This window comes from Centropristis striata, chromosome 16 (assembly GCF_030273125.1).
Source record: "Centropristis striata isolate RG_2023a ecotype Rhode Island chromosome 16, C.striata_1.0, whole genome shotgun sequence".
Classification (NCBI taxonomy): Eukaryota; Metazoa; Chordata; class Actinopteri; order Perciformes; family Serranidae; genus Centropristis; species Centropristis striata.
Window position 1 is genome coordinate 35333491 of NC_081532.1, and position 25245 is coordinate 35358735.

At 35.4% G+C, this 25245-nt stretch overlaps 1 protein-coding gene across 2 annotated transcripts in view; it reads left to right on the plus strand.

Annotated features, from left to right (window-relative positions):
- Nucleotides 1-25245, plus strand: part of prkd1 (protein kinase D1) — a 63360-nt gene that overhangs the window by 11164 nt on the left and 26951 nt on the right. Inside the window, exons 2-8 of one of the 2 annotated variants that reach the window (XM_059353177.1) lie at nt 7366-7504; nt 19049-19180; nt 20489-20658; nt 21991-22014; nt 23172-23382; nt 24467-24544; nt 24700-24901. In XM_059353177.1, the coding sequence (XP_059209160.1) occupies nt 7390-7504; nt 19049-19180; nt 20489-20658; nt 21991-22014; nt 23172-23382; nt 24467-24544; nt 24700-24901 (932 nt within the window). In that variant the 5' untranslated portion in view covers nt 7366-7389. The remainder of the gene's footprint in view (nt 1-7365; nt 7505-19048; nt 19181-20488; nt 20659-21990; nt 22015-23171; nt 23383-24466; nt 24545-24699; nt 24902-25245) is intronic. The other variant, XM_059353178.1, reaches the window with a different exon arrangement.

Below are 25245 nucleotides of genomic sequence, written 5' to 3' on the forward strand. Positions count from 1 at the left end.
CCTGGAGACCTGGAGACCTGGAGCAGCCATCCTTAGTGTTATTGATTCCACCTGAGCTCAAGCTGCTGACACTGAAACGTCCTCACAGCTCACAAAGAGTCCCGGGAACTGAACTCAACATTTCATTTAGTTTTGCTGGACTTTTAGGCAGAGAGGAGAGGACAGGAGAGGCTGGTAACATGACAATACTTCAGTTTGTACAATATGTGGAGATAACTATATACGTCTTTTTTGGCCGTTTGTGTTCTATTTTGGTAATATTGTGTATTTTTTTGTTAATGTATTTTTTGGTAATTTTGTGTCATATTTTGGTTATTTTATGTCATTTTACGTCATTTTTTGGTCATTTTGTGGTCATTTTGTGACACTTGTGAGCAATTTTTAATGTCCAGTTCATTCTAATTGTATTGAGTGGTTGCAGAAGCCGACACTTTATCAATCTGATGCACTTTTATGCAGCCAGTTCCCCGACCTGTTGCCTCTACTATATTTATTTATTTATTTATTTATTTATACATTTCCATATATATTTATTTTTGTTAAAATAATACAAAATAAATAGATACATTTATAAATAAATAAATATATTCAATACATTTAGAATAAAATATAGAAAATGTGAATAAAAAACAAAAAACAATAAATATAAATAATATATATAATCATATTTATTCATTTATTTATTTATTATTTTTGTATTAATTTTTCCCCTTCATTTTTACATTTTCATTGAATTATTTTGGTTATTTTATGTCATTTTTTGGTCATTTTGTGACACTTGTGAGCATTTTTTAATTTCCAGTTAATTCTAACTGTATTGAGTTGTTGCAGAAGCCGACACTTTATCAATCTGATGCTCTTTTCTGCAGCCAGTCCCCGACCTGTTGCCTCTACTCTGACCTCACACTGATTCACCCACCACATCCACTAAAACCACTGAAAATATGTTTTTAAATACACACTTTAGATGCAAAGTGATGCTCTCATAAACACATCTGGCCTCATGCAGGAAACATTAGTGCTAACAGACAAATAATAAAACATTCATCAACATTTTGTTGTCATATTTTGAAGCAGCAGAAACACATTGTTCTCATGGTTCAGAGCATGGATTGTTTATTTCAGTACTTTGAAGAGATTTCATGTTTGGAAAATCTTGAAGAAATTATAAGTTATAAAGCAGGAGATTAAGAGTTAATATGAGGATATGAAAATGGTCTTGCATGAGGAAGTAATTCAGTCTGATTATGATTTTTGTTAACACTTACGTAAAGAGAAATCAATGTATGTATACAAAAAATAGATAAAGTCATGAATAAATGTAGAAACAAATTTAAAAAAACATAAATTAATGCAAAAACAGAAATGGAAATTATATATTTTCACATGTATTTATTTTTGTATTTTTTATATATTCATTTTTAAATTTACATACATGTATTTATTACATTAAATGAATACATAATAAATAGATAATAAAAATAAACATTTATAAATAAATACATTCAACACATTTATCATAAAATATGTAAATACATGTAAGTAAAATAAATTTAATAAATAATGTATCAGTTTTCCCCTTTATTTCTACATTTTCATTAAGTTATTTAGTGACGTCCACATTTATTTTTCACATTTCTACATGCATTCATTTCTCAAATGAATACACTATAAATGTAAACATTTATAATTAAATAAATAAATGCATGTTGAAATAAATGTTGAAATAATAAAGCAAGAGATTAAGAGTTAATATTAGAATATGAAAATGTTCTTGCATGAAGAAATAATCCAGTGTGATTATGAGTTTTGTTAACACTTTATTATTTTCTCTTAGGTTATCAAGTTTACTGATATACTGTATGTTTTATGTGGTAATTATGTTTGATGTTTGTTTGTGTCTTGTTTAGTCTTAATGTGTTAAACTTCTTATTTATTATTGTAGTTTTATTGGTAACACTTTACAATAACCATCTAAGTGATGTTTATAGCTGGTTTATAAACCAATTATTAACCATTTACAAAATTCTATACATATTTAATCTTTAAATGTTTTCATTTTAACAATTTCTTAAAGGTATAAGAATAATTTTGAAATCATTTACATACTTAATATGGTGTTAAAAATGTTATAATGAGTGCAAAACTATCAATAAACTAATAATTATAATGTAATTGTTTGTTTATGGTAAAGAAACTATCAACTTACATTAATATACCATCTATTTGGCATTTATAAATTATAGTTCAACATTAATACATTTTCTATTTACCATTCTAAATGGCCTATATACAGTTTATAAATGATGATTAAACATTAATAAACTATCTGTTTACCATTTATAAATGGTTATTTACCATCTAGAAATGATGGTTATTGTAAAGTGTTACCGTTTTATTTATTTATTTAGGATGGTTTTGTGATCTTGTTGTCGTTGTTCTTTTTTTGTTTTGTTTTACTGTGTTTGTCCATTGGTGATTTATGTTGTGTTTTGTTTAAATTAATAAAAACAACAACAACAAAAAACACTTTGTTGAAATCAAAGTTAGCACAGAAGCACCTTAAAATACCAATTTAATGGATTATTATCTCCAGCTAAAAGGGAGGTTGAAGTGGTAATAATAATAATACATAGGAAACATTTAGTTCACACTGTGCTGAGCAACAAGTTGAGACAGAAAAAAGACTCCATTACCCACAATGCCGTGCAGAGCGGCTGAATAAACCCTGCAGTACATTCAGTCCAGAAAGAAGTGAACAGAGACACGGAGGGGACTCAGCCTTGAGTTCTGGCTGCCATGACAACAAGACTAGCGCTGCTGCTGCTATGGCGACACCACACACACACACACACACACACACACACACACACACACACACACAAGATGTATCTATGAAGTGTATTGTTGAGGATCTTGTTGAGAGGCAGAGAGAGAGAGAGGTGAAGGACTAATGAGTGAGAGCGTCATTTGATTTATTTTCTCATTTGTGGAATGGTTTGACAATGCAACATATTGCATGCATATTGTATAATAATGCAGAATTATGTTAAATATCCTTAGAAGAGAGTCATTTTTTTTTTAAAAATAAGCAGCCTGCTGAGTATGTTTGCAGAGTCATATTTGTGCAAAATCCACAAAGAAAAGGTGTTTTTTCATGGTAAAGGAGGATTTGTTCCGCTCTGAAATCGTCCTTAAAGACTCATATTGGTCGGACTCGGGTGTGTGTGTGTGTGTGTGTGTGTGTGTGTGTGTGTGTGTGTGTGTGTGTGTGTGTGTGTGTGTGTGTGTGTGCAGGGTGCTCTGCAGTCGGTCAATGTGATACTTGTTTCATGGACGCCTCATCGATCCTTAACAGCGAACAAACTGCACCTTTAATTGGTTAATTTCTCTCCAGTGTGTGTGTGTGTGTGTGTGTGTGTGGGTGTGTGTGTTTGTGTGTGTGTGTGTGTGTGTGTGTGTGTGTGTGTGTGTGTGTGTGTGTGTATCAATTTGCTTGTACTTCCTACATAGTGAGGACCATGTTTTTAACCAAGAAGTGAGGACATTTTGGCCAGTTCTCACTCCATCAAAGTGTCTGTTTCAGGCTTAAAAGGACAGGTGTGGATTGTGGACATTATATATTATATATATTATATATTATATATTATATAAGTTATTTGTATGAGGTTGTCTTTACTGGAGTGGATGGAAACCCCTATTAGCTTATTTTCCGAGCTTCTGTGTTTGAGATCCGGCCGGTTCTGACCGTAGAATAAATGTCACAGGGTCACTACAAGGTTTTACTCCACAAATATACAAATAATCATAATCATAACTTTATTTCTATAGAACCTTTTGAAAACACCAGCTTACAAAGTGCTTTGACAGAGACAGTTAATCACAGAGGAGAGTGATGCCATGAGGCCAACAGAGCAAAGAAAAGGCGTGAGAAAACAGTTCTTACATAAAAAAAAGATGAAATACAGCAATTACAAGACAATCTCAGATACGAAAGGAAAGTAATTATGTAATAAGAACAGAATTAAAAGGTAGAAGGAATATAATATACTAAAAACATTACATAAAAGAAAGTCTGATCACCTTTAGTTTTTAGTTTGCACTAAAAGGATGAAAAGTGACACAAATCGAAATAAATCAATGAATAAATGTATAAATAAATCAATTAAGGCAAAGAAATAAATGGAAATTTTATACATTTATACATTCAGGTATATCTGTGTATATTATTTTTTTATTATTTCTACATTTACATACATGTGTTTAGTATGTTTCCACATTTAGTTTTACATTTCTACATAAAGTTTTTTATTACATGAATACATGATTAATGAATAAATAATTTTAAAAAATAAATAGAAATTGTACATTTTTACATTATTCATTTCCACATTTATTTAGTATATTTTCACATGTATATATTTTCTCAAATTAATTCATAATAAATATATAATTTTATTAAAAGGTTAAATAATAGAGGCCCTAAGATCGACCCCTGGGGGACGCCACATACACTGTGTGTACACTAAAAGATCACACACATTATATATATATATATATATATATATATAAATATATATATATATATAATGTGTGTGATCTTTTAGTGTACACACAGTGTATGTGTATATACCAAACATGTTTTGCTTTAACATTAAATATGGAACCAGCAACGCTTATAAACATACAATATATAACTAAATAGTGCAGACATGCAAAATCAAATTTCAAATAAAAAACACATCAATGTCATTAATTAATTAAATAAAAATTAAATAAAAATCATATGCCTCTTTTCTATTTGCATCCTTCTGATTTAAATATCAAAATAAACTTTTTCAACAGGTTAATACATTTAAAAATAAAATAACAATGATAAATCTAGTATTAGCGATAAATGCGCCGTATAATACCGGCGGGTCAGCTTTTATAGTACAATAATAATATAATAATTTGGTATTGCCTTGCGGGCCAAATAAAATTACACTGCGGGCCAAATTTGGCCCGCGGGCCAGAGTTTGACACCCCTGATATAGGGGGTATGTTTAATTCTTTGGGTGTGGGGGTGTTATGACTGTGGTCATATTATAGTTATTGTTTAGCAAACTGCATTTGTATGTGTGAATATATATATATATATATATATATATATATATATGGCGTATTTCCATATTTCCATATTTCCATATTTCCATGCCATACATATATATATATATATATATGGCGTATTTCTTAGGACCGTGAACTTAGTTGAACCTGAACTGGTTCACTTTTTATTAATTTTGCATTATTTCTCCACGAGAGAGAGAGAGATAGAGAGAGAGAGAGAGAGAGGGATAGAGAGAGAGGGGGAGAGAGAGGGAGATAGAGAGAGAGAGAGAGAGAGAGAGAGAGAGAGGGAGATAGAGAGAGAGGGAGAGAGATAGAGAGAGCGAGAGAGAGGGATAGAGAGAGAGAGAGAGAAAGAGGGAGATAGAGAGAGAGATAGAGGGATAGAGAGAGAGAGAGAGAGCGAGAGAGAGAGAGAGAGAGAGAGAGAGAGATAGAGAGAGAGGGAGATAGAGAGAGAGATAGAGAGAGAGAGCGAGAGAGCGAGAGCGAGAGAGATAGAGAGAGAGAGACAAAGAGAGAGCGAGAGAGAGAAAGAGAGAGCGAGAGAGAGAGATAGAGAGAGAGAGAGCGAGAGAGAGAGAGCGAGAGAGCGAGAGAGAGAGGGATAGAGAGAGGAGAGAGAGAGAGAGAGAGAGAGAGAGAGAGATAGAGAGAGAGAGACGCTGAGCTTTGATCTTCATCAGCAGAAGAATAAATCATTTAAATGATGATCAGCAGCTGATGGACAGAATAATCTTACAGAATAAATTAATATGAAAACGTATTAAATTGAGGGTGAACTCTGTCAGAGACGAACCAAACCGTCACGTTATCAGCTGCAGCTTCAATTAACAGACGTAAATCCAATCAAAGTCATCAGAAAATATCCTGACAGGCTCATTATAATATCTTAATTATACTCACAGGATTTATTAACTTTTATAAGATTTAATTTTAAAGACATGATTTCATTAATATACGAGTAGAAATGTCACTTCTGCTGCTGAGATGTGGACATTCTGACAAAACACATACAGATGTATACTTTATATCAAATATATTAAATATATTATATTATACTGCAAGAGTTTTTATTCTTTCATAACAAATTGTTCAGATTAAGACGACTAAAGGACCAAATGAGAGAGTTACTTTAAACAAGTCTGAGGTCATTATTTGAAGTTTAATTTCTCAAGGGACAGTTCTTGATTTTGGACATTAAGTCGAGCTATTAATTTAGTTTCTGAGCCTAAAAGATCTCCACAATACAATGACAGCATGTAATAATATAATATAATAATATAATAATATTATTATAATAATAAAATAATAATGTAATAATATATCTGTCAACAAAAACAAAAGAAGTGACCACGTTTCTCTGGAGATGAATGCATGAATGACTTTCTCCAGGTTGGTGTGAGAGCTTTGGTTTGATTTAGGAGATGCTCTTATTAAATAAGTACATAAAGAAGAAAATAAATAATGATAATAATAATAATAATACATATTTATTTGACATTAAGTGGCTATATATAGAGATACAATTTCTTATTTTTGAAGTGTTGAGTATCAGGGGAGAGGCCTAGATAAGTATTTTATACTTCAGCCTACTGCCTTTTTTTTCAAACCAAAATGATATAAGGAAATGCATATTGAATATTAAGTTAACTGGTTCTTATTTCTATCTTATTACTTAGACGGGGCAGATGCATGTATATGTATAGGGCTTTATATACAGTTATGCAGTTTAATGTCTCAGTGTACTCTGAAATTAATGCACATTTGCAACATTTAAAATTCTTTATTGAGCATGATAGTGTTTTGAAAGTAAAAAAAAGATTAAAAAATCACATTTTATGTTGGACTAAAGGACTAAAAAAAGACACAAAATGACCAAAAAAAGACACCAAAAGACACAAAATGGCTAAAAAAGAAACAAAATGACCAAAAAAAGACACAAAATGACTTACAAAGACATGAAAAGAATTCAGAAATGGACAAAATAGCCCAAGACTCCATAGAGTTAAGTTGTTAACCCATTTCTTGTTCCCTGAAAAAGGCCTACTTGTATAATTCTGAAATGTACATTATTTTCCAGTTTTGGTTAAGCTTACCTTTTTTTATTTACCTCTGGCAGTTCACCACTTACCTTTGGACCCTTTCAAGCTGGTCTATATGTTTAATTTCTACAAATCTGAGGAACACCGAGACAAAACATCTGCTATTACATGTTCTGTCTGGATGACCTGCTGTCTGCTCTGTCTCCATCAGATCCCGGAGTGTGTTTTCTACGGGATGTACGAGAAGATCCTGCTGTTCCGTCATGACCAGACGTCGGAGAACGTTCTGCAGCTGCTGCGCTCCGCCGCTCAGATCCAGGAGGGAGACCTGGTGGAGGCCGTGCTGTCAGGTAACACCACCCCTTCAGAATAAGAGCGTGCTGGCTCTGGTCTCACCATCACTTTAACCCTCTATGCTACGCATTGTGATGCCAGTAAGGGAAAAAAGTGTTTTTTTTGTCTTAAAATAGACTAAATAATTATAATCTGAAGACATTTTATAATTCTTTTCTTTTTTTTTGGAAGTTTTTGGGGTTTGTGCCCTGAGGCAACATTGTACCATAAAAAGAAAGTTTTTAAAAGTTTTTAACATAATTTATTGAATAAACATGTGTAAAAGATTCGGTAGCTTCAATAGGGTACAATACATAACATTTTAAATGAAAAAAAAACATTATAAAAGGAACTTTTTTAGCTGGTTTCTTGTCTGAATTTTGCCTGAAGGCAACATTGCACCATTGAACCAACGACCCATTGAAATGAATGTCTTGAACAGTCTGAGTGTATGAAACTATCAGAAATGAAGGTTTACTCACCTATCAGTAGGAATATATTTTTCCAGATGGAAAAGTGCCAGGAAATTACGTTTTGAGTGATTTTTTGAGGCGCAAAATGGCAAAGCTGTTTCCTTTGGAAAAGTCTGCAAAATAGGGTTTCAATATGGCCGCCTGGAGGTCATGTGACAAATTAAAGCATTGCTATTGGTTCCCTATAATCTTCCCTCTTTTTAAAATTACCAATAGCAATACTTTAACTTGTCACATGACCTCCAGGCGGCCATATTGAAACAGTATTTTACAGACTATTTCAAAGGAAACAGCTTTGACATTTTGTGCCACAAAAAAAATCACTCAAAATGTCATTTCCTGGCCCTTTTCCATCTGGAAAAAAATATATTCCTACTGATAGGTAAGTAAACCTTTAATTTTTGATAGTTTCATACATTTAAAGTGTTCAAGACATTCATTTCTATGGGTCGTTGGTTCAATGGTGCAATGTTTCCTACAGGCAACATTCGGACAAGAAACCGGTTAAAAAAGCTCCTTTTATGATGTGTTTAAATTTAAAATGTTACGTATTGTATCTTGTTGAAGCTACTGAATCATGTTTATTAAATAAATTATGTTAAAATTAATTTTAAATACTTTCTTTTTCACTTGTCATGGTACAACGTTGCCTACAGGCAACAAACCCCAAAAACTTCCGAAAAAAAAAAAAAGATTTATAAAATGTCTTATGTTTATTTAGCCTCTGTCAACAAATGGTCAAACATAGTTCCCAACATTCAGCGTATGGAACGGTTGACCTTCAGTTTCAGACTGCAAAAGGACAAAGAGAAGCTTTCTGGAGAAAGTGGGACAATTATATTCAAAGAGGAAACAACCTGTCTTGTATTTGAAACACTTTGTTAAATGATTATAGCAACAACTCTATCATAGCCTGCATTCATCTATTCCTACCCCCGTTCTTCTTCTTTCTTTTACTCTTATTATTTTTAACCCTTGATCAGGCAAATAACTATATTTGGTAGTTAGAGTCAGGTAATATTTCGAGAAAAAAGTTGCAAATTTACTAGATTAAAGTGGCAAACCTACGAGAAAAAAAGTTGCAGATTTAAGAGATATAAAGTGGCAAATCTGCGCGAAAAACGTTGCAGATTTACGAGAAAAAAGTTGAAAAAAAGCAACTTTTTTCTCCCAGATTCATGCTTCATGCAGTTTAAGGTAAAAACCACATAGTTTTTCTCATGTAGCACAAATTTACCATTTCCGTCTCAACCTCCCTGTATAAAAAGATCTGCTGTGACCTCGAGGATAATCACAGCCTCATGAAACTTTACAACCACAAACTAGACATTTAGAGCTCGTCCTCCAATCGCTGAAAATACAGAAATCTCCAAATGACCAAAGTTTTTGAACCCAAATCACAGCATGGATTCTTCAATGTTGTTCCAAAGGTCTTGAGATAATATTGTGGAGGTTTTGTCTTTTTTATTCATTCTTGATATTAATAAAATTGCATTATTGAGCACCAAATGTGTGTAGCAAATGGTATCAACCAAAAAATTCAGAGTTCCCCAAGGCTCCGTCCTGGGGCCTCTTCTATTTCACATCTACATGCTTTCAACATTCTATAAATTCTGAAAAAAACAGCAAAATAAGTAACCGTCATTATGCAGATGATACACACATTTATACAACCATATCACCAGGGAACTAAGGTCCAATACAAGCAGTATGTGCAAACAACAAATCAATAACCGAAAGAATTGTTTACAGAAATAAATATACAAGCAAAAATTACAAACCATCAACTCGCTGGTTAATCACTTTATTCATCAGGTAAAAAGGTGTGAACTTGTAAAAACAGCAGCCTGATCAACACCTAAAAGTATCCAGATGTGAATAAATATTGATTTTCCATCTCAGACTCGTGAGTCTGGCTGCCGTCCAGCAACACACACACACACACACACACACACACGCACAGCTGCTGCTGCTTCCTGCCTGCTGGTGTGTGTGTGTGTGTGTATGTGTGTGTCTTTGTGTGTCTGTCTGTGAGTGTGTGTGTGTGTGTGTGTGTGTGTGTGTGTGTGTGTTCTTGTACTTCCTACATAGTGAGGACCGGAACACATTTTTAACCAACAGAGTGAGGACATTTTTTGCAAAGTGAGGACATTTCGGCCGGTCCTCACTTCTTTAAAGGCTTTTTTAGATTTCAGACTTTGTTTTAAGGGTTAAAGGTTACATGATAATGATAATTAACTGAAACTGTATTGTGTGGTTACAAAACTAACTAAAATTATATTGAAAATGTCCTTTGTTTTCGTCTTTGTCAACTTTTTTCATACATAATGAAGATGGATCAGACAAAGGAAATAAAGGCAAAATTTACTGTGACCTCTTTTAATCTCCCATCCAACAAATACCCCATTACAAAACACTACAACTAATAAAAACTAAACTAAAACTAAAGCATTTAAAAAAAAAATCACTCTAAAAACGAATTTAAACTAACGAATTCACTATTCCAATGAGGGCCCTCACAAAGATAGAAGTACAAGAATGTGTGTGTGTGTGTGTGTTGGTATGTGTGTGTGTATGTGTGTGTGTGTATGTGTGTGTGTGTGCATTTGCATAATGCTGTTTATTTTAATAAACGTGTTTTGCATGTTTTCTCTGTCCACATGTATTTTCAGTGTGTTCCTCTATTTAAAGGATCATTTTAGTTTCCTGCAGATTGGGTTTTATTTAATTCACTTTAATTACATTTTTGTCCATCAGCCACATCAAGAAAACTAACATTGTTCTCAAAACGTTTAATTACCTAAATCTGCTAAATATTCTGAGGATGCAAACGTGTGTTCTCTGCCGTAAAAAACAAATAAAACAATAACAGTTGAAATATTTGTTGTAAAAAAAATTACGCTGAAGCTGAAAGGACTTAACTTGAAGAAATTTAAATTAGAGCACTAAATTTGAGGTCTGAAAGGAGGTGAAGTGGAGGTTAAAGCATTAATTAAGTGGCAGATAAAATTTCAACACTGAAAGACAGAAAAAAATAAAAAGATTAATTAAAGCTCTGAAAGTAAAAGACAAAGCATCATGTTTGATTTACAGCTCTGAGTTTAAAACACTGAAGTGGCCATATTTTTTCTAAATAAATATTTTTTGACGTAATGTGTGTGTGTGTGTATATATATATATATACACATACACATATATATATACACATACACATATAAACACATATATATGACTTAATAATAATAAAAATAATAAATACTTAAGATGACGAGTTCATAATTTTTTATTGAATCGTTAATCAAAGTAAAAGTTGTATTTAAGATATTTAATTAAGAAATAAAACAAAATTAAATTACAATCCCAATTCCATATCATGGAACATAAATAAATCAAAATGTGATAATTTGCTGAATTTAAATCTTTTTTTCTTTTTCAAACTTCATTCATGCTTAAAGTCAACACGAAAGAGCAGAATGATAGTAGAAAAATAAAAGCAATAAAATAAATGCAATAAAAACCCACAAAAAAAACCCAAAAACAAAAAAAAACAAAAAAAAAAACCTAGGTGGAGTCAAATCAAATATAAAAACAAAAATAAGGTTTACAAATAAAATAGATTTAAATATTATAATACAACTCGGAGGATGTCAGGTTTTCCAAAATTTACATTTGTTAATTTTTCACTGGGTTATATTTAGTATAATAATCCATAAATGGCTGCCATATTGTGTAAAAGGTATCTATCTTACCTCTCAGGGTGAATTTTATTTTTTCTAACTGCAAATGTTTCATTATATTTGATATATATATATATTTGAAGTTTGATAGACTGGAGAATTTTTTTGTTTCCAGTTCAAATTTAAATATTTTTTTGACATATATTGACGTATATATCAGGTTAATATTTTTTGTCCCGTGACACTCATGTGATGAAATTTATTCCCATCCAAAAATGTTAAAACGTGACAAATCTGTCATTTAAATCGTCTCATCCTCTGTGTGCTCGGGTCAGCTTTGTGTTTGTCTGCCAGAAGATTCATGAACTGACTTTTTATCCAGTTTAATACGCTCCACGTTTTAGAACTCTGTAACTTTTATTTAAACCGGTTGAAAGATTTTAAGGACGTGAAGTTATCAGCTGAGCAATCGTCTTCCAGGACGTCCTGCGTGCACCAAACTTCATCAGAAAAACTCAGATTTTTATCTTTAAACTGCTTCATGCAGCGTTTTCACTGGTTTTAATCAGCAGGTGTGTGTGTTTCTGGGTTAAAGAGAAACTCCTAATGAGGGAAAAGACGCCAAAACTCCAGATATCTCTCAGCTCACGGCGTCACTCTGTCTTTTGTTTTTGTTTTAATTGAATCCCAGCAGCAGATAATTACATATTGTGTGTTTAGATTGTCAGATGAAGTGAAAGTGCTAAAAGGAATTCTCTCTTCAAAACTTTTCCTCCTCCTCGTCCCCTCACCTTGCTCCTCTTCCTCCCAATTATCTCCCTCCTCCTCCTCCTCCTCCTCCTCCTCCTGTCAGGATGCTGACACTCAGTTAAAAACACTTTTGTTAACAGCTCTCTGTCAGTCCCTGCGACAGCTCCAAGTGTGGAGGAAACAAACAGGAAATTGACTTTGTACGGTGTAACGCGGAGCTCCAGCCAAGAGAGCTGATTGGTCACAAACAACCTGTAAAAAAACACAACAACATCCCGATAATTCCCGAAACACTCATGCAGACAGGTTTCTTTGGCTGCGATTTCAACTAGTTAATGAACTCTGTTGTTTTTTTTTTTATTTTAATCAGCTCACATGTTGATTAAAGCTGTTTACAATCCGCAGTAAACCCTGAGGATGATGGGATTTTTAACACTTCTCTCTGATTTATTGTTTTCATTAAAGACAAACATCAAAACTCAATAGTGGGCAAATTAAAAAACTGATTAAAGAAAATAAATTGGCATGCTGGAGGCTTGGCAGCTGGAACGCATGAAGAGAACTGGAAACAGAGCTGGACCCGGACCCCATTCATTCCTATGAAAGTTGCTCAGTGGTGCATGAAGCCAACTTAAATGTAGAAAATGACTCAGATATCCTACATCTATGGGCCTTAAAGAGCAGCTGAGACTTCTGAGTCTGCTACTTGCTGCTATCTAAATGTGAATAAAAGCATTTATTCAACAAGCTTTTCTAGATTTTCCCAGATTATCTGACCGAATGAATCAAATTCTGACAACAACACGGCACCAGGAGCAAAAATTAAATATTCTGTCAGCACTCTTTGACATTTATAAACCAGATCACCAAAAGTACACCGTTTATCTGGGAAAGAAACTGTAAAAACAGCCATTATCGTCTGAGTTTGAACTTTCCAACGGTCCTTGAACGGATCATCAGTTACGAAAGTTTCCGTTATAAAAAGTGACCAAAACTTGTGTTAAAATATTGATATTTGTGTCAGAATCTCTTTATTCTCCATGTGTCATTTAAAATAAAGTGTTTGCACTAACCAGATCCTGTTAAAAACATTAAATTTGTGACAAATATTCACTGAGAATCTGTTTACACAGAGCAGAGAGGAGAGGACAGGACAGGCTGTCCTTTTTGGTATCTTTCCGTATTTTTTTTTTTGGTCTTTTCCGTCTTTTTTGGTTATTTTGTTGTACGTTTAACACTTTGATATGTACAATATGTGGAGGAAACTTTTTTTTTTTTTTGCAACATTCAGGACACTTGTGGGCACTTGGAAAAGTGTTTATATATAAATTCTGTTTTATTCAAAAATAATAATTTATCAGAGCAATTCAACTTTTTCTCTGATTTCTGTCATTCTAACTTTGTTATTTTATACAAAGACATGTTTGAGTTGTTCCCTCTTATAGCCATGATTGTACTGATTCCATAGAGCTGCAGGACTTATAGATTTTTTACATTTTACATGTTGCAGTGAAATACAAGGACAGAGGAAGGAGAATGTAAAAAGAACATAAAATCGTCCTTAAACCGTTGGTCGAGGTTAGTCAAACTTTAAAGGTTCCAGATAAACATTAACTGAATCATTTTGTTGGATTCTTGAGCAATATTAGGTTCTAAAAAATATATAATAATCAAGAACAGACCACTGACCTCTGTTAATATTTCGTCTTCATATCTTAAACCAGGGGTGTCAAACTCTGGCCCGCGGACCAAATTTGGCCCGCAGTGTAATTTTATTTGGCCAATACCAAATTATTATCTTATTATTGTACTATAAAAGCTGACCCGCCGGTATTATACGGCGCATGTACCGCTAATACTAGATTTATTATTGTTATTTTATTTTTAAATGTATTAACCTGTTGAAAAACTTTATTTTGATATTTAAATCAGAAGGATGCAAATAGAAAAGAGGCATACGATTTTTATTTAATTTTTATTTAATAAATGAATGACATTGATGTGTTTTTTATATGAAATTTGATTTGGCATGTCTGCACTATTTAGTTATATATTGTGTGTTTATAAGCGTTGCTGGTTCCATATTTAATGTTAAAGCAAAACATGTTTGGTATATATTAAAAGGTTTATTTGTTCAATGTTGGCCCACGATTTTATTCAAGTTTTACATTTTGGCCCATTGTGTATTTGAGTTTGACACCCCTGCTCTAAAGGGAGGAAGAATGGTTCTGTGCATATTTTAAATGTAGATTCCGGCAACTAATGGAAGCTTTATGACGTGTTTACAGAGAGGGAAATATAAATGGAAACATATTGAGTTCTGTAGCATTGAACATATGGAAAGACAGATCCAGAAATGAATAAAACAGGCAATAAATGTATAAATAAATGTAAAAATAAATATAAAAAAAACAGAATTTCAACAACTTCTTCCTACTTTTTTATTTGATTTGCTTATTTATTTAATAAAAAAGTCCCCTGAAATAAACAAATACAAAAGTATTTAAAAAAAGTAATCTGAAATAAATCAATAAGGAATTAGGAAATAAAAGTCCCTTGAAATCGTTTATTATATGTATTATATTTATTTATTATTACATGTATTTATATCTTTATTAAATGTATTAACCTGTTGAAAAACTGTATTATTATATATATATTTACTATATTATTATTATTCATTATTTAGTTATATATTGTATGTTTATAAGCGTTGCTGGTTCCATATTTAATGTTAAAGCAAAACATGTTTGGTATATATTAAAAGGTTTATTTGTTCAATGTTGGCCCGCGATTTTATTCAAGTTTTACATTTTGGCCCATTGTGTATTTGAGTTTGACACCCCTGTCTTAAGCCAAACAGAAAAAGCAGAAAGTTTTCTCTGAGTCCTGCTGCTGCTGCTGCTTTACCGTTTCTGCTCCCGCGGTGTTTGTTTTGTGGTTGTGGGCTAACAAGCAGCAGCGAGCTCCTTAACGCGTTTGATTCCACCACACAGAACACACACATAAACACAGGCATTTATATTCAGACAAGGACTACCTAGGAAATCCTCACACACACACACACACACACACACAAGTCATTTTCTGAAGCATATAATAACAGTTTGGGAGCTTGTTCAGACTTCCAAACGTATGTTGGCCCTCCAAACAAAAGGCATAAACAATAATTTGAATAAATGGAGGTAATTTCCTGCAGCAGAATGTCTAATCAGAGCCGTATTCTACTGGAGGACCACAGCACAGGGCGAGTGTGTGCGTGCAGCGAAGAAAAAGGCGATAGAGAGAGAGAGAGAGGGAGATTTCAGAAATGCCTGCAGAGAGAGAGACATAGAGAGAAAAACCATATCCCAAACTACCCATCAGGCCGTGCCAAGCCTGCTGGCCAACCAAACAAACACTCGGTCCATCTGCGCCCGCTAAGAGCCTCTCATACCTCCAAAACATTTACAAAATACCCGCTAACAACCCATTCATTACTTTTTGTCTCTCGCGGTGTGTTTATCTCCCTCCCCTCTCTCAATCTCTGGCGAGTTAAAGGAACTCTGGTTTTATATTTTCAACATTTTTCAGACTCAAACTGACAGTAAACGAATCTTCGAACAAATATTGTATAAGTGAGCCACTACACTGCAAAAAAAGAAAAGTTGGGTGAACTCAAAATTTCAAGGCAACAAACTTCGATAAAATCTTAAATTGGACAATTAAACTAAATATTTCAATTTTTGTTTTTGAGTTTGCTCAACTCTGAATTTCTCTGGCACGATTGTAACGCCGCTATGAAATGTCAGCTAATGTTGCGACCACAATTTTGAGTTAGCATTGATACGCTAAAGGCTACTCTTGTAGCTGTAACAAGCAGCGCCGCTAGCATCAGTTAGCCGCTAGCATCAGTTAGCCGCTAGCATCAGTTAGCCGCTAGCATCAGTTAGCCGCTAGCTTCAGTTAGCTGCTAGCATCAGTTAGCCGCTAGCATCAGTTAGCCGCTAGCTTTCGCTAATGACCTAATTTCCCAACAAAGAAATAAGAGTTATCAGAACTATTGTCCCTTGTTGTGAACCCCAACTTAAAGATATAAGTAACAACAACTCACCAACTTGTTTTTGAGCAGACAACTGGCTTCCTTTGTTGTGCTAACTTACATTATTGACCTAAATGTCAATAATTTATATTTCCAAGTTTTACCAAATTAAATCACTGTTTTAGGCCAAAAAATACATGTTGGCTTTTTTGCAGTGTATTGACACACACACTGTAGTTTATTATGGTTTAATCCCATATACTCAATCCTGCTGATGCAAATACTCACAAGAGCACCACATGTGGATTAATCCACTGCTGAAAATAGTCCCCAACAAATGCAATTTTCCTCCTTCTAAGTGGGCAATATGTAATTTTCTGCTACCTGATATCTCTCAATCAAAACAATCTCAAAAATATCTGCAAAAATGTCGTCATTACAGTCAGTTTCTGAATGCTCCAGGTCTCTAGTTGGTGGTTGTAAAGTTTCATGAGGCTGTGATTATCCTAGAGGTCACAGCAGCTCATTTTATACACTGAGCTCAAGTTTCACTCACTAACATCATCAACATGAAGAACATTGGGCTCATTGAGTCCACAAGAGTCTCAGCTTTACACTCAGACCTGATTTATGCAGCTCACAGACTGTTTAGGACCCCAGGATGCACAAAGACTCACACACAAGAGGACACAATAACACATTTTACTGCATTTCTCCTGGAACGTTATTGTGGTTGGTACCAATCAATTAGAGGACCCAGAATGGAGCCTTGTGGAACTCCACATGTCATTTTTTTTGCTATCTTCATGACAAAACCTGCATGGTTTCTACCTCAAACTACATTTGATTTGCATAAAGTGGGCTGTCTGTAAAGAGGAGATTTCTGGGTACGAACAGAACATATTTTTAATTCAGATATCTTGAGGTCAGAGGTCAAGAGTCTCAGCTGTCCAGTCAGACCCGATTTATGCAGCTCACAGACTGTTTAGGGACCCCAGGATGCAGGAATATTTAAATCCAACATTTTTAGAATAGGCAAGAATAGTACATTTATATGCATGGGATTTTCATGAAGTCGGCAAGACTGTAAAGAAGAAACTTGTGGTTTCCAGTCAAACCCGTTAAACTGCATCATATCAGCATAAAGTGGGCATCTCAGTAAAGAGGAGAATTGTGGGTACCCAAAGAACCCATTTTCATTCAAATATCTTGAGGTCAAAGAATGGCTTTGAAAGACAACTTTGGCCCTTTTTTTTGGTACACTTCTAGTTTCTTTTATCATGATTTCCACTTTGGCATAAAAGATGGAAAGTCAAGAGTCTCAGCCTCTCAGTCATACCCGATTTATGCAACTTTCGGACCCCAGTGTGCACAAATAATCACATACAAGAGGACAAAATGACACTTTTAACTGCCTGTTTTCTGCACCAAACTGGATGTCATCATCCTAAAGCTGGCGTGTCTGTAAAGAGGAGGTATCACATCAACACTAATGTCCGAAAAATCGCTGCATTTTGCATAAAAAAACATAATCTGAGACCAATTTAATTTTAGATAAACTCTCAGTTGTCACCAGATTGCAGTTTGAAACATTGTTGAAGTGGAGCTGCTGTGTCGCTCATTAAACCAGAGCACAGTGAGTGCTCAGAGCTTAAATTAGATGTTTTTATCTCCTTTCCTGTCATTAAAAACCCAAATATGACTAAACTTCATCATCAGTTTTAAGTAGAGTAGTTGGTGAAGCACCGCTAAACTTCGAAACTTGTTTAATTAATAAAAACTGAGAGATTCTGGTTCACATTTTAAAGCCTAATTGCTGACGCGGGCCAGTTGATTGGCTCGTTAGTGTTGTGGGTTCGTCAGCGGGAGTCCTCGCTGCTGCCAGAGTTCCCGACTGAGTTTTTGTGAAAACAGCTGGACGATGTTTGGGCTCAGATGGCGTTTGTGGCCACCGGCCCAATCACCCCAGATCAGCAGCTGCTCGTCTCCGAGCCGGTTTCAAAACAGTTTTGGAAAACGTGGAAAAGAGAAATCACTTGAGATCTGGAAGGGCACTCGCAGGGTGCCAGGCGTCCGCCAAGGCCGTGCCCTCTCTGCCGTCTCAACAACAGTGGGAAATAATTTGTGTATCCGCACCAAAGATTCAGATACACCCCAAAATGTAATGGGTTCTTCTTTGGCTCGTGCTTCACCATCCCACCAAGTTTTGTACAATTCAGGCCAGTAGTTTTTTTTAAATACAGACAAACAAACAAATAAATGATCCCCTTTATTTAAATATAGCACAATTTCAGCAAACACAAGGTTTCCAAAGTGCTGCACAAACAATAAATACATAACACAATACAAAGAGATGTAGTAAACAATAGAACAGTAAGATGAAATAAGATAAAATAAATTAAAAATGGGATAAAAATAAATAAAATAAAACGTAAAATGTAAAATGTACTGCCCACACAAAATAAAATATGCATGAATACAATAAAAAACAAAAAATCATAAAATCAACATAAAATCAACACTCGTTTTAAGAAGAGATTTAAAATGAGACAGTGATGATTGTTTTGTTCATTTCGAGTCAAAAACTGGTTCTGTGTTTGGTAAAATCAGTAATATGCAAATGTTTTTGTTTCTCTGCAGCTTCAGCGACGGTGGAGGACTTCCAGATCCGTCCTCACTGTCTGTTCGTCCACTCGTACCGGGCGCCGGCCTTCTGCGACCACTGTGGAGAGATGCTGTGGGGACTCGTACGGCAGGGACTCAAATGTGAAGGTACGAACTGAGATACAAACCAGTTACATCAGTTTATTACATTTCTGTTGATGTACGTGTTGGACCAGACCTGGACAAGGTTAGCTCTCCCTGTCCAGCCCGCGTCAGGTTACCCAGAAATTAGAAATCAATACATATACATCAATACGCACCTGCACAGAAACACTGAGTTACCTTGTTAGCTTGCTTTTTGCATTAAAGTGAATAAACTGCTGGTTTACTGCATAACATACAGATGCATCTCAATACATTAGAATATGATGGAGAAATCCATTTCTAGTAGTTCAAGTCAAATAGTCTTTGTTTTTTTGTTTTTGTAACCGAAATAAAGCATTCATTCATTCATTCATTCAAGTATTGAGTCATATAGATGACATACTTTTCAGAGGCCAACATTTACATATTAAACATACTTTTTAAAATTGGTCTTTTGTAATATTCAATTTTTTTTAGGTCTTCATTAAATGTAAGCCATAATCATTATAAACATGAATGAATGTTTCATTCTGTGTGTAATGGATCTATATAATGTGTTATTTCCATTTTTTTAATTGAATGACTGACATAAATAAACTTTTCTATGATATAATACTGTCTATGATATAATCTAATTAACTGAGATGCACCTGTACATGCTCTATATTGTTTTTGATGTTTGAATGCATGTTGTGTTTAAAATAAATGGAAACGTGAGATAATGATTGGAGTTTTTCCAGCTATATTTAAGTTGCTCCGCATTATAGACTTATCATAACATGTATTCAATAGCAGCTCAAAACCAGATAATTTACTGCATTTTATAAAGCGATGAAATTAATATTGAGCAGATTTTGGTTCAGAGTTTTGGTCCGGCCCTCTGAAACCTTCACAGTATCTCAGTATTTCCCCTTGGGAAAATGAATTGTCCAGCCCTGAAATAGATAAACGTACGGTGGCCCTGAAGTGCAAATCACAACGACAAATCAGAAAACACAACAAGTCAGAAAACACAACAACAAATCAAAAAACACAACGACAAGTCAGAAAACAAAACAACAAATCAAAAAACACAACGAAAAGTCAGAAACGACAACGACATTAACCAAACCACAAAAGGTAGGTACCCTCGGGTGACATGAGTCGTCACTGATTGGACTGGTGACTACGGACCACCAGTCCAATCAGTGACGATGATTTGTTGTTGTGTTTTTTGATTTGTCGTTTTGTTTTCTGATTTGCTGTTGTGATTTGCACTTCAGGGCCACCATATATACGAGACCCAGGTGAATAAATGTGCTGTTGTCTCGTCTTGTCTTCTTCTGTGTGCAGGCTGCGGTCTGAACTATCATAAGCGTTGTGCCTTTAAGATCCCCAATAACTGCAGCGGCGTGCGGCGGCGGCGCTCCTCCAACGTCTCGCTGACGGGCGGCTTGGTGAACCTCGGGCGCCCGCTCTCTGCTGAGCCCTCGCCACCACACTACACCGAGGACGCTCTGCTGGTCAGTAGAGAAATACACCCTGAACACGTCTCACTGGAGATGTTTGTAGGAGTAAAAAGGTTTTCTGGCTGTGTGTGTTCGCTGGAGTAACCCCAACCACTGCAGCCTCATTGGCCAGGATCAGGACCACCAGAGGTGTGGACTCGAGTCTGACTTGGACTCAAGTCAGACTCGAGTCATCAATGTGAAGACTTTTGACTCAACTTGAAAAAATGTAAAGAGACTTGCAATGTGACTTGGACTAATAACTTGTGACTTCACTTGGATTTAAGCATTTTGACTTGAAAAGACTTGATCCAGGTTATTTTGATCCAACAGCATCCATCCAATCATATTGCAGGACAACCAATGAAGAAGAACTGTAAACAAAAAAACGCCGCCAGTTGGCAAAACTATAAAATAAAAAACTACGAAGTGGTCAACAAAAAACAAATTGCAGTCTGCAAAACATGCGGTCGAAGATTACAGACGAAGTTCGTCCGACATTTGAAGGACTCGAAACTCAAACTGTAGGACTTGGGACTTTACTCGGGACTTGAGGCCAAAGACTTGAGACTTACTTGTGACTTGAAAAACAATGACTTGGGCCCACCTCTGCAGAAGTGTCAAATACTCAACTTTTTGACCATCAGGTATTCACTTCACTGCATTTTCAAAATTTCACATATTTTTTTCACAGTAAGTGGAAGTACAGAAGACCACAAATTTAGACACAGTCGCTGTGTTTCCATTGAAGTTAAATTAAATATTGAAGTGAAATGTTGACATGTTCTAAACTGGAAGCTCCCTGTAGGCTAATCTGTCAGTAAACAGGAGAAGAATTATTAAGACGGTGTATTAGGGCCAAGTATGAGAAAAACTAAATAAATACGGACCCGGGGGAGGGGGGTAATATTCAAGAACAAAATCGCAAATTAACGAGATTAAAGAGGCAAATCTACAAGAATTTTTTTTTCAGATTTACAAGATTAAAAGTGGCAAATTTGCAAGAAAAAAAGTCACAGATTTATGAGAAAAAAAATTGGAAAAATAGTGTTTCATACTGCTCAAGTTTTTTCTCATAAATCTGCTACTTTTTTCTTGCAGATTTGCCACTTTATATTTCGTAAATCTGCAACTTTTTCAGTTTCTTTGTCAGTAGAAATAACTAAAATAGTTAATTGTACAATCTTTTATTAAACACTGTAAATATGGCAGTGAGTTTCAATGGTTCAGTGACAAGTAAGATAAGATCTGTCCATTTATTTTCTCTCATCAGAACATTCAAACCCAACTCTGACTATATTTCTTTCTTTCTTTCTTTCTTTTGTTGTTCTCTCTCTCTCTGTCCAGTCTCCAGTCAGTCCCAGCATGGAGGTGAGTCCCACCACTCTTTATTATCTCTGAAACTCTACTTACATTAGACATTGTGCTACTAATTATCTAACAATAAACACGTTACTGTAAATAAGATCATTATTTGGTGCACACTGTTTGGGTTAATTGCTTCATCAATTTTTAATTATTACTGTTTTTTCAGTATAACCATGATTCAAAGTCTAAACACTTATTTTAGAGGGTCCACACCACAGTAAACATAAAAACTTAAAAGATAAGAAATCATATTTTTGATGATATGGGTTTGAGCTTTAGTGCAAGAACAATTGTGGATTTAACCCTCTCATGCATGAATTATGATAAACTCAATCAGGATTTTTATACATCATTAGGGATGTAAAACAAGGTTTAAAAAAAGTTTTTTCTATCTTTATTCTATAAAGAAATATTTATTTGTCCACTCAAGTGTACTTCATGCGTTTTGTACTGTAAAACACATAATAACATGACATAACATAAAATGATAGTTACAAGATACAACATTGGTAGTAATTGACATTGCATTGAAGTTGAAACATAGCGAGTGATGCATGATGTACAATTGAGTGGACAGACGATTAATCCGTATTTCCTCCAAATATGAAATAAAAACTTGGAAAATCTTTACATAATATGTCACCTTAGATGTTACTTGATGTAATTATATTTTTTTTACCTGCAGTGGTATCTTTTTATTGAAGCTAGACACCAAAAAAGCCGAGGTGTTTGGTCTTTCTCCCTGCCTGTCGGCCATCTTGGTTTCACTGACTACTTTTTCCCTTTGCAATGACCAGCCAATGGGATTTTTTGTATGGGATGATGCAATAGCTTCCACTAGTGTGGACTATATGCAGCAGTGCCCAAAATTACAGGCATATATAGAGAAAAAGCACTTTTTAACAGCTGTACACTGTAGTGACCTCCATGCATGAAAGGGTTAAAGGCTGGGGTGAGTTTGTTTGACTTGTTTTAAATTGTACCAAACTTTCTCAGATACATAGCCATCATCTGGAAGAGATTCTAAGCATCCGTAACAAACCAAGTGACTTCTAAATTCATCTACATCTCTGAATCCATTTTTTTTTTGGGTTAAACATGTTGAACAGAGTCCTGCTGGCTCCTCCTGCTGCTCCTCTGATCTTTGTGTCTCCTCGCAGCAGAAGAACCAGTTGGATTACTTCCCTGGTCGAGAGCGGCGCTCCAGCTCCCAGTCGTACGTCGGCCGTCCCATCGAACTGGACAAACTCTTCCTGTCGAAGGTCAAAGTCCCTCACACCTTCCTGATCCACTCGTACACCCGACCCACCGTCTGCCAGCACTGCAAGAAGCTGCTGAAAGGCCTCTTCAGACAGGGCCTGCAGTGCAAAGGTCAGCACAAAGCTCACACTTTAAATGTTCTGCAACTAAAAAGGCCCACAAACAGTCTCACAAAGGAACAAACAGCATGCTCACCATTTATGTTTTCTTAGAGTTTCAGCAGTGGTGGAGATAAAATGCAAAGTTTGTCAGGAGGGTTTATCTTCATGGGAATCTGAATGCTTTTTGGAGTCCAGAATCCTGGGAAATGACGTCCACATTAGATAATCCTGCAGCTCTGGATTCACATCAGATACATGCAGTAATTTGTACAGTTTTCATCTGTTTGCTAATTTAGTTAAACATAGTTGTATAAGCTTGTGAGTGACAGGCTAGTACTGCAAGGTGTTATATAATTCCTCTGAAGGAAAGGTCAATCAACATGCAAGCAGCAAGCAGTTATGATGAAGAAAGAACCTGAAAAAAGGGGAACCTCAGTATTTATACCTGAGGAACAGCCCTAGGGTGGGCTTCACATCCCCTGTAGGACCCCCCAGGTGTAAAACACACCTGGGGGGTCCTACAGGATCTGGTATTTAGGTGCTAAGTTAATAGTCTAGACGGAATTGTCCAAAAAGTGAAACAAGTCAGGAACTGGCCTACTTTACTTATTTCAAGGGTGCTGAATCCAAAAAAAATGGTTCCCAAGCGAAATTTTGAGTTTTTGACCTTCTCATTTGCATATCAATATGGAGGCCAAATTGCCCATCTTGCTCAGTTGTTGGACCATTTCCCCTTAGTTTTTTTGTGAGTAGGCAATCAAAGATGAGGAAATTAAGTTTCTGGATCTATAGTCTAGGGTCAGAGCAAGGATATAGTGGAGGCTCAGTGTCTTTTTTATGTATATATATATATATGCAAAATACCAACTTTTAAGGTGAAATTAAGCATTATTTGTGTGTGTTTTTTTAAGGCCGACATAAATATTCAATCAATATCACTTTTAAATGGTCCAGTTGGACCATTATTGCTGTTCCTGAGAAAGGAACATAACTTAATCCTTCCTAAACATCTCTTGTTTCCTGCCTGCTGGTGAATAAATGAAGAGTGTTGGACTGTGACCTGATCTCTGCTCTCTGCCTTCTTTCTCCCTCAGATTGTAAATTTAACTGCCATAAACGATGTGCTCCTAAAGTGCCAAACAACTGCCTGGGAGAAGTTTCCAAAAATGGAGGCAAATTCACAAACACACACACACACACACACACACACACACACACACACACACACACACACACACACACACACACACGTGCCTGTACTCAACAAACGCAATTAAAAAATGGTCAGATAAACAAACACATATTCAGGTGTGTGTATGTTTTGCAGAGCTGCTGAGCCCGGGGGCGGAGTCAGACGTCGTCATGGTGGAGGGTTGCCTTGACGACCACGACGTGGACAGAGGCGGCGGCCTGCTGGATGACATGGACGAGGCTCTGACATCAGAGGGGGGGCTCCTGCTGGAGGCGGGGCCCAGCGACCTCTGCGACATGCACGACCCTGACCTGGACGAGTCCAACCGGGCCATCAGGTACACACACACACACACACACACACACACACACAGCAGAATTCTTCGGCTAAATCCTAAAGTAGTTTCAGTCAAACCTGTCGAGTCACAACTTTATCGTCTCTATTCAAAACTTCCAACTGCAGTGAACATAAGAATGAGTGTTGTTATGGAGTTCCACAGGGCTTGATTCTGGATCCACTACTTTTCAGTCTTTGTTTGGTATTCAGTATTAATGTTAACCTCTATGCAGGCTCCAATAACACCAGTGGTGCCAAACTAGACCGACTGCTGGTTTAATCGTCAAACATATAGTATAACGGCTTCACGTTATCTTTTTTTATGCAAAATTTTGATTTAGAAAG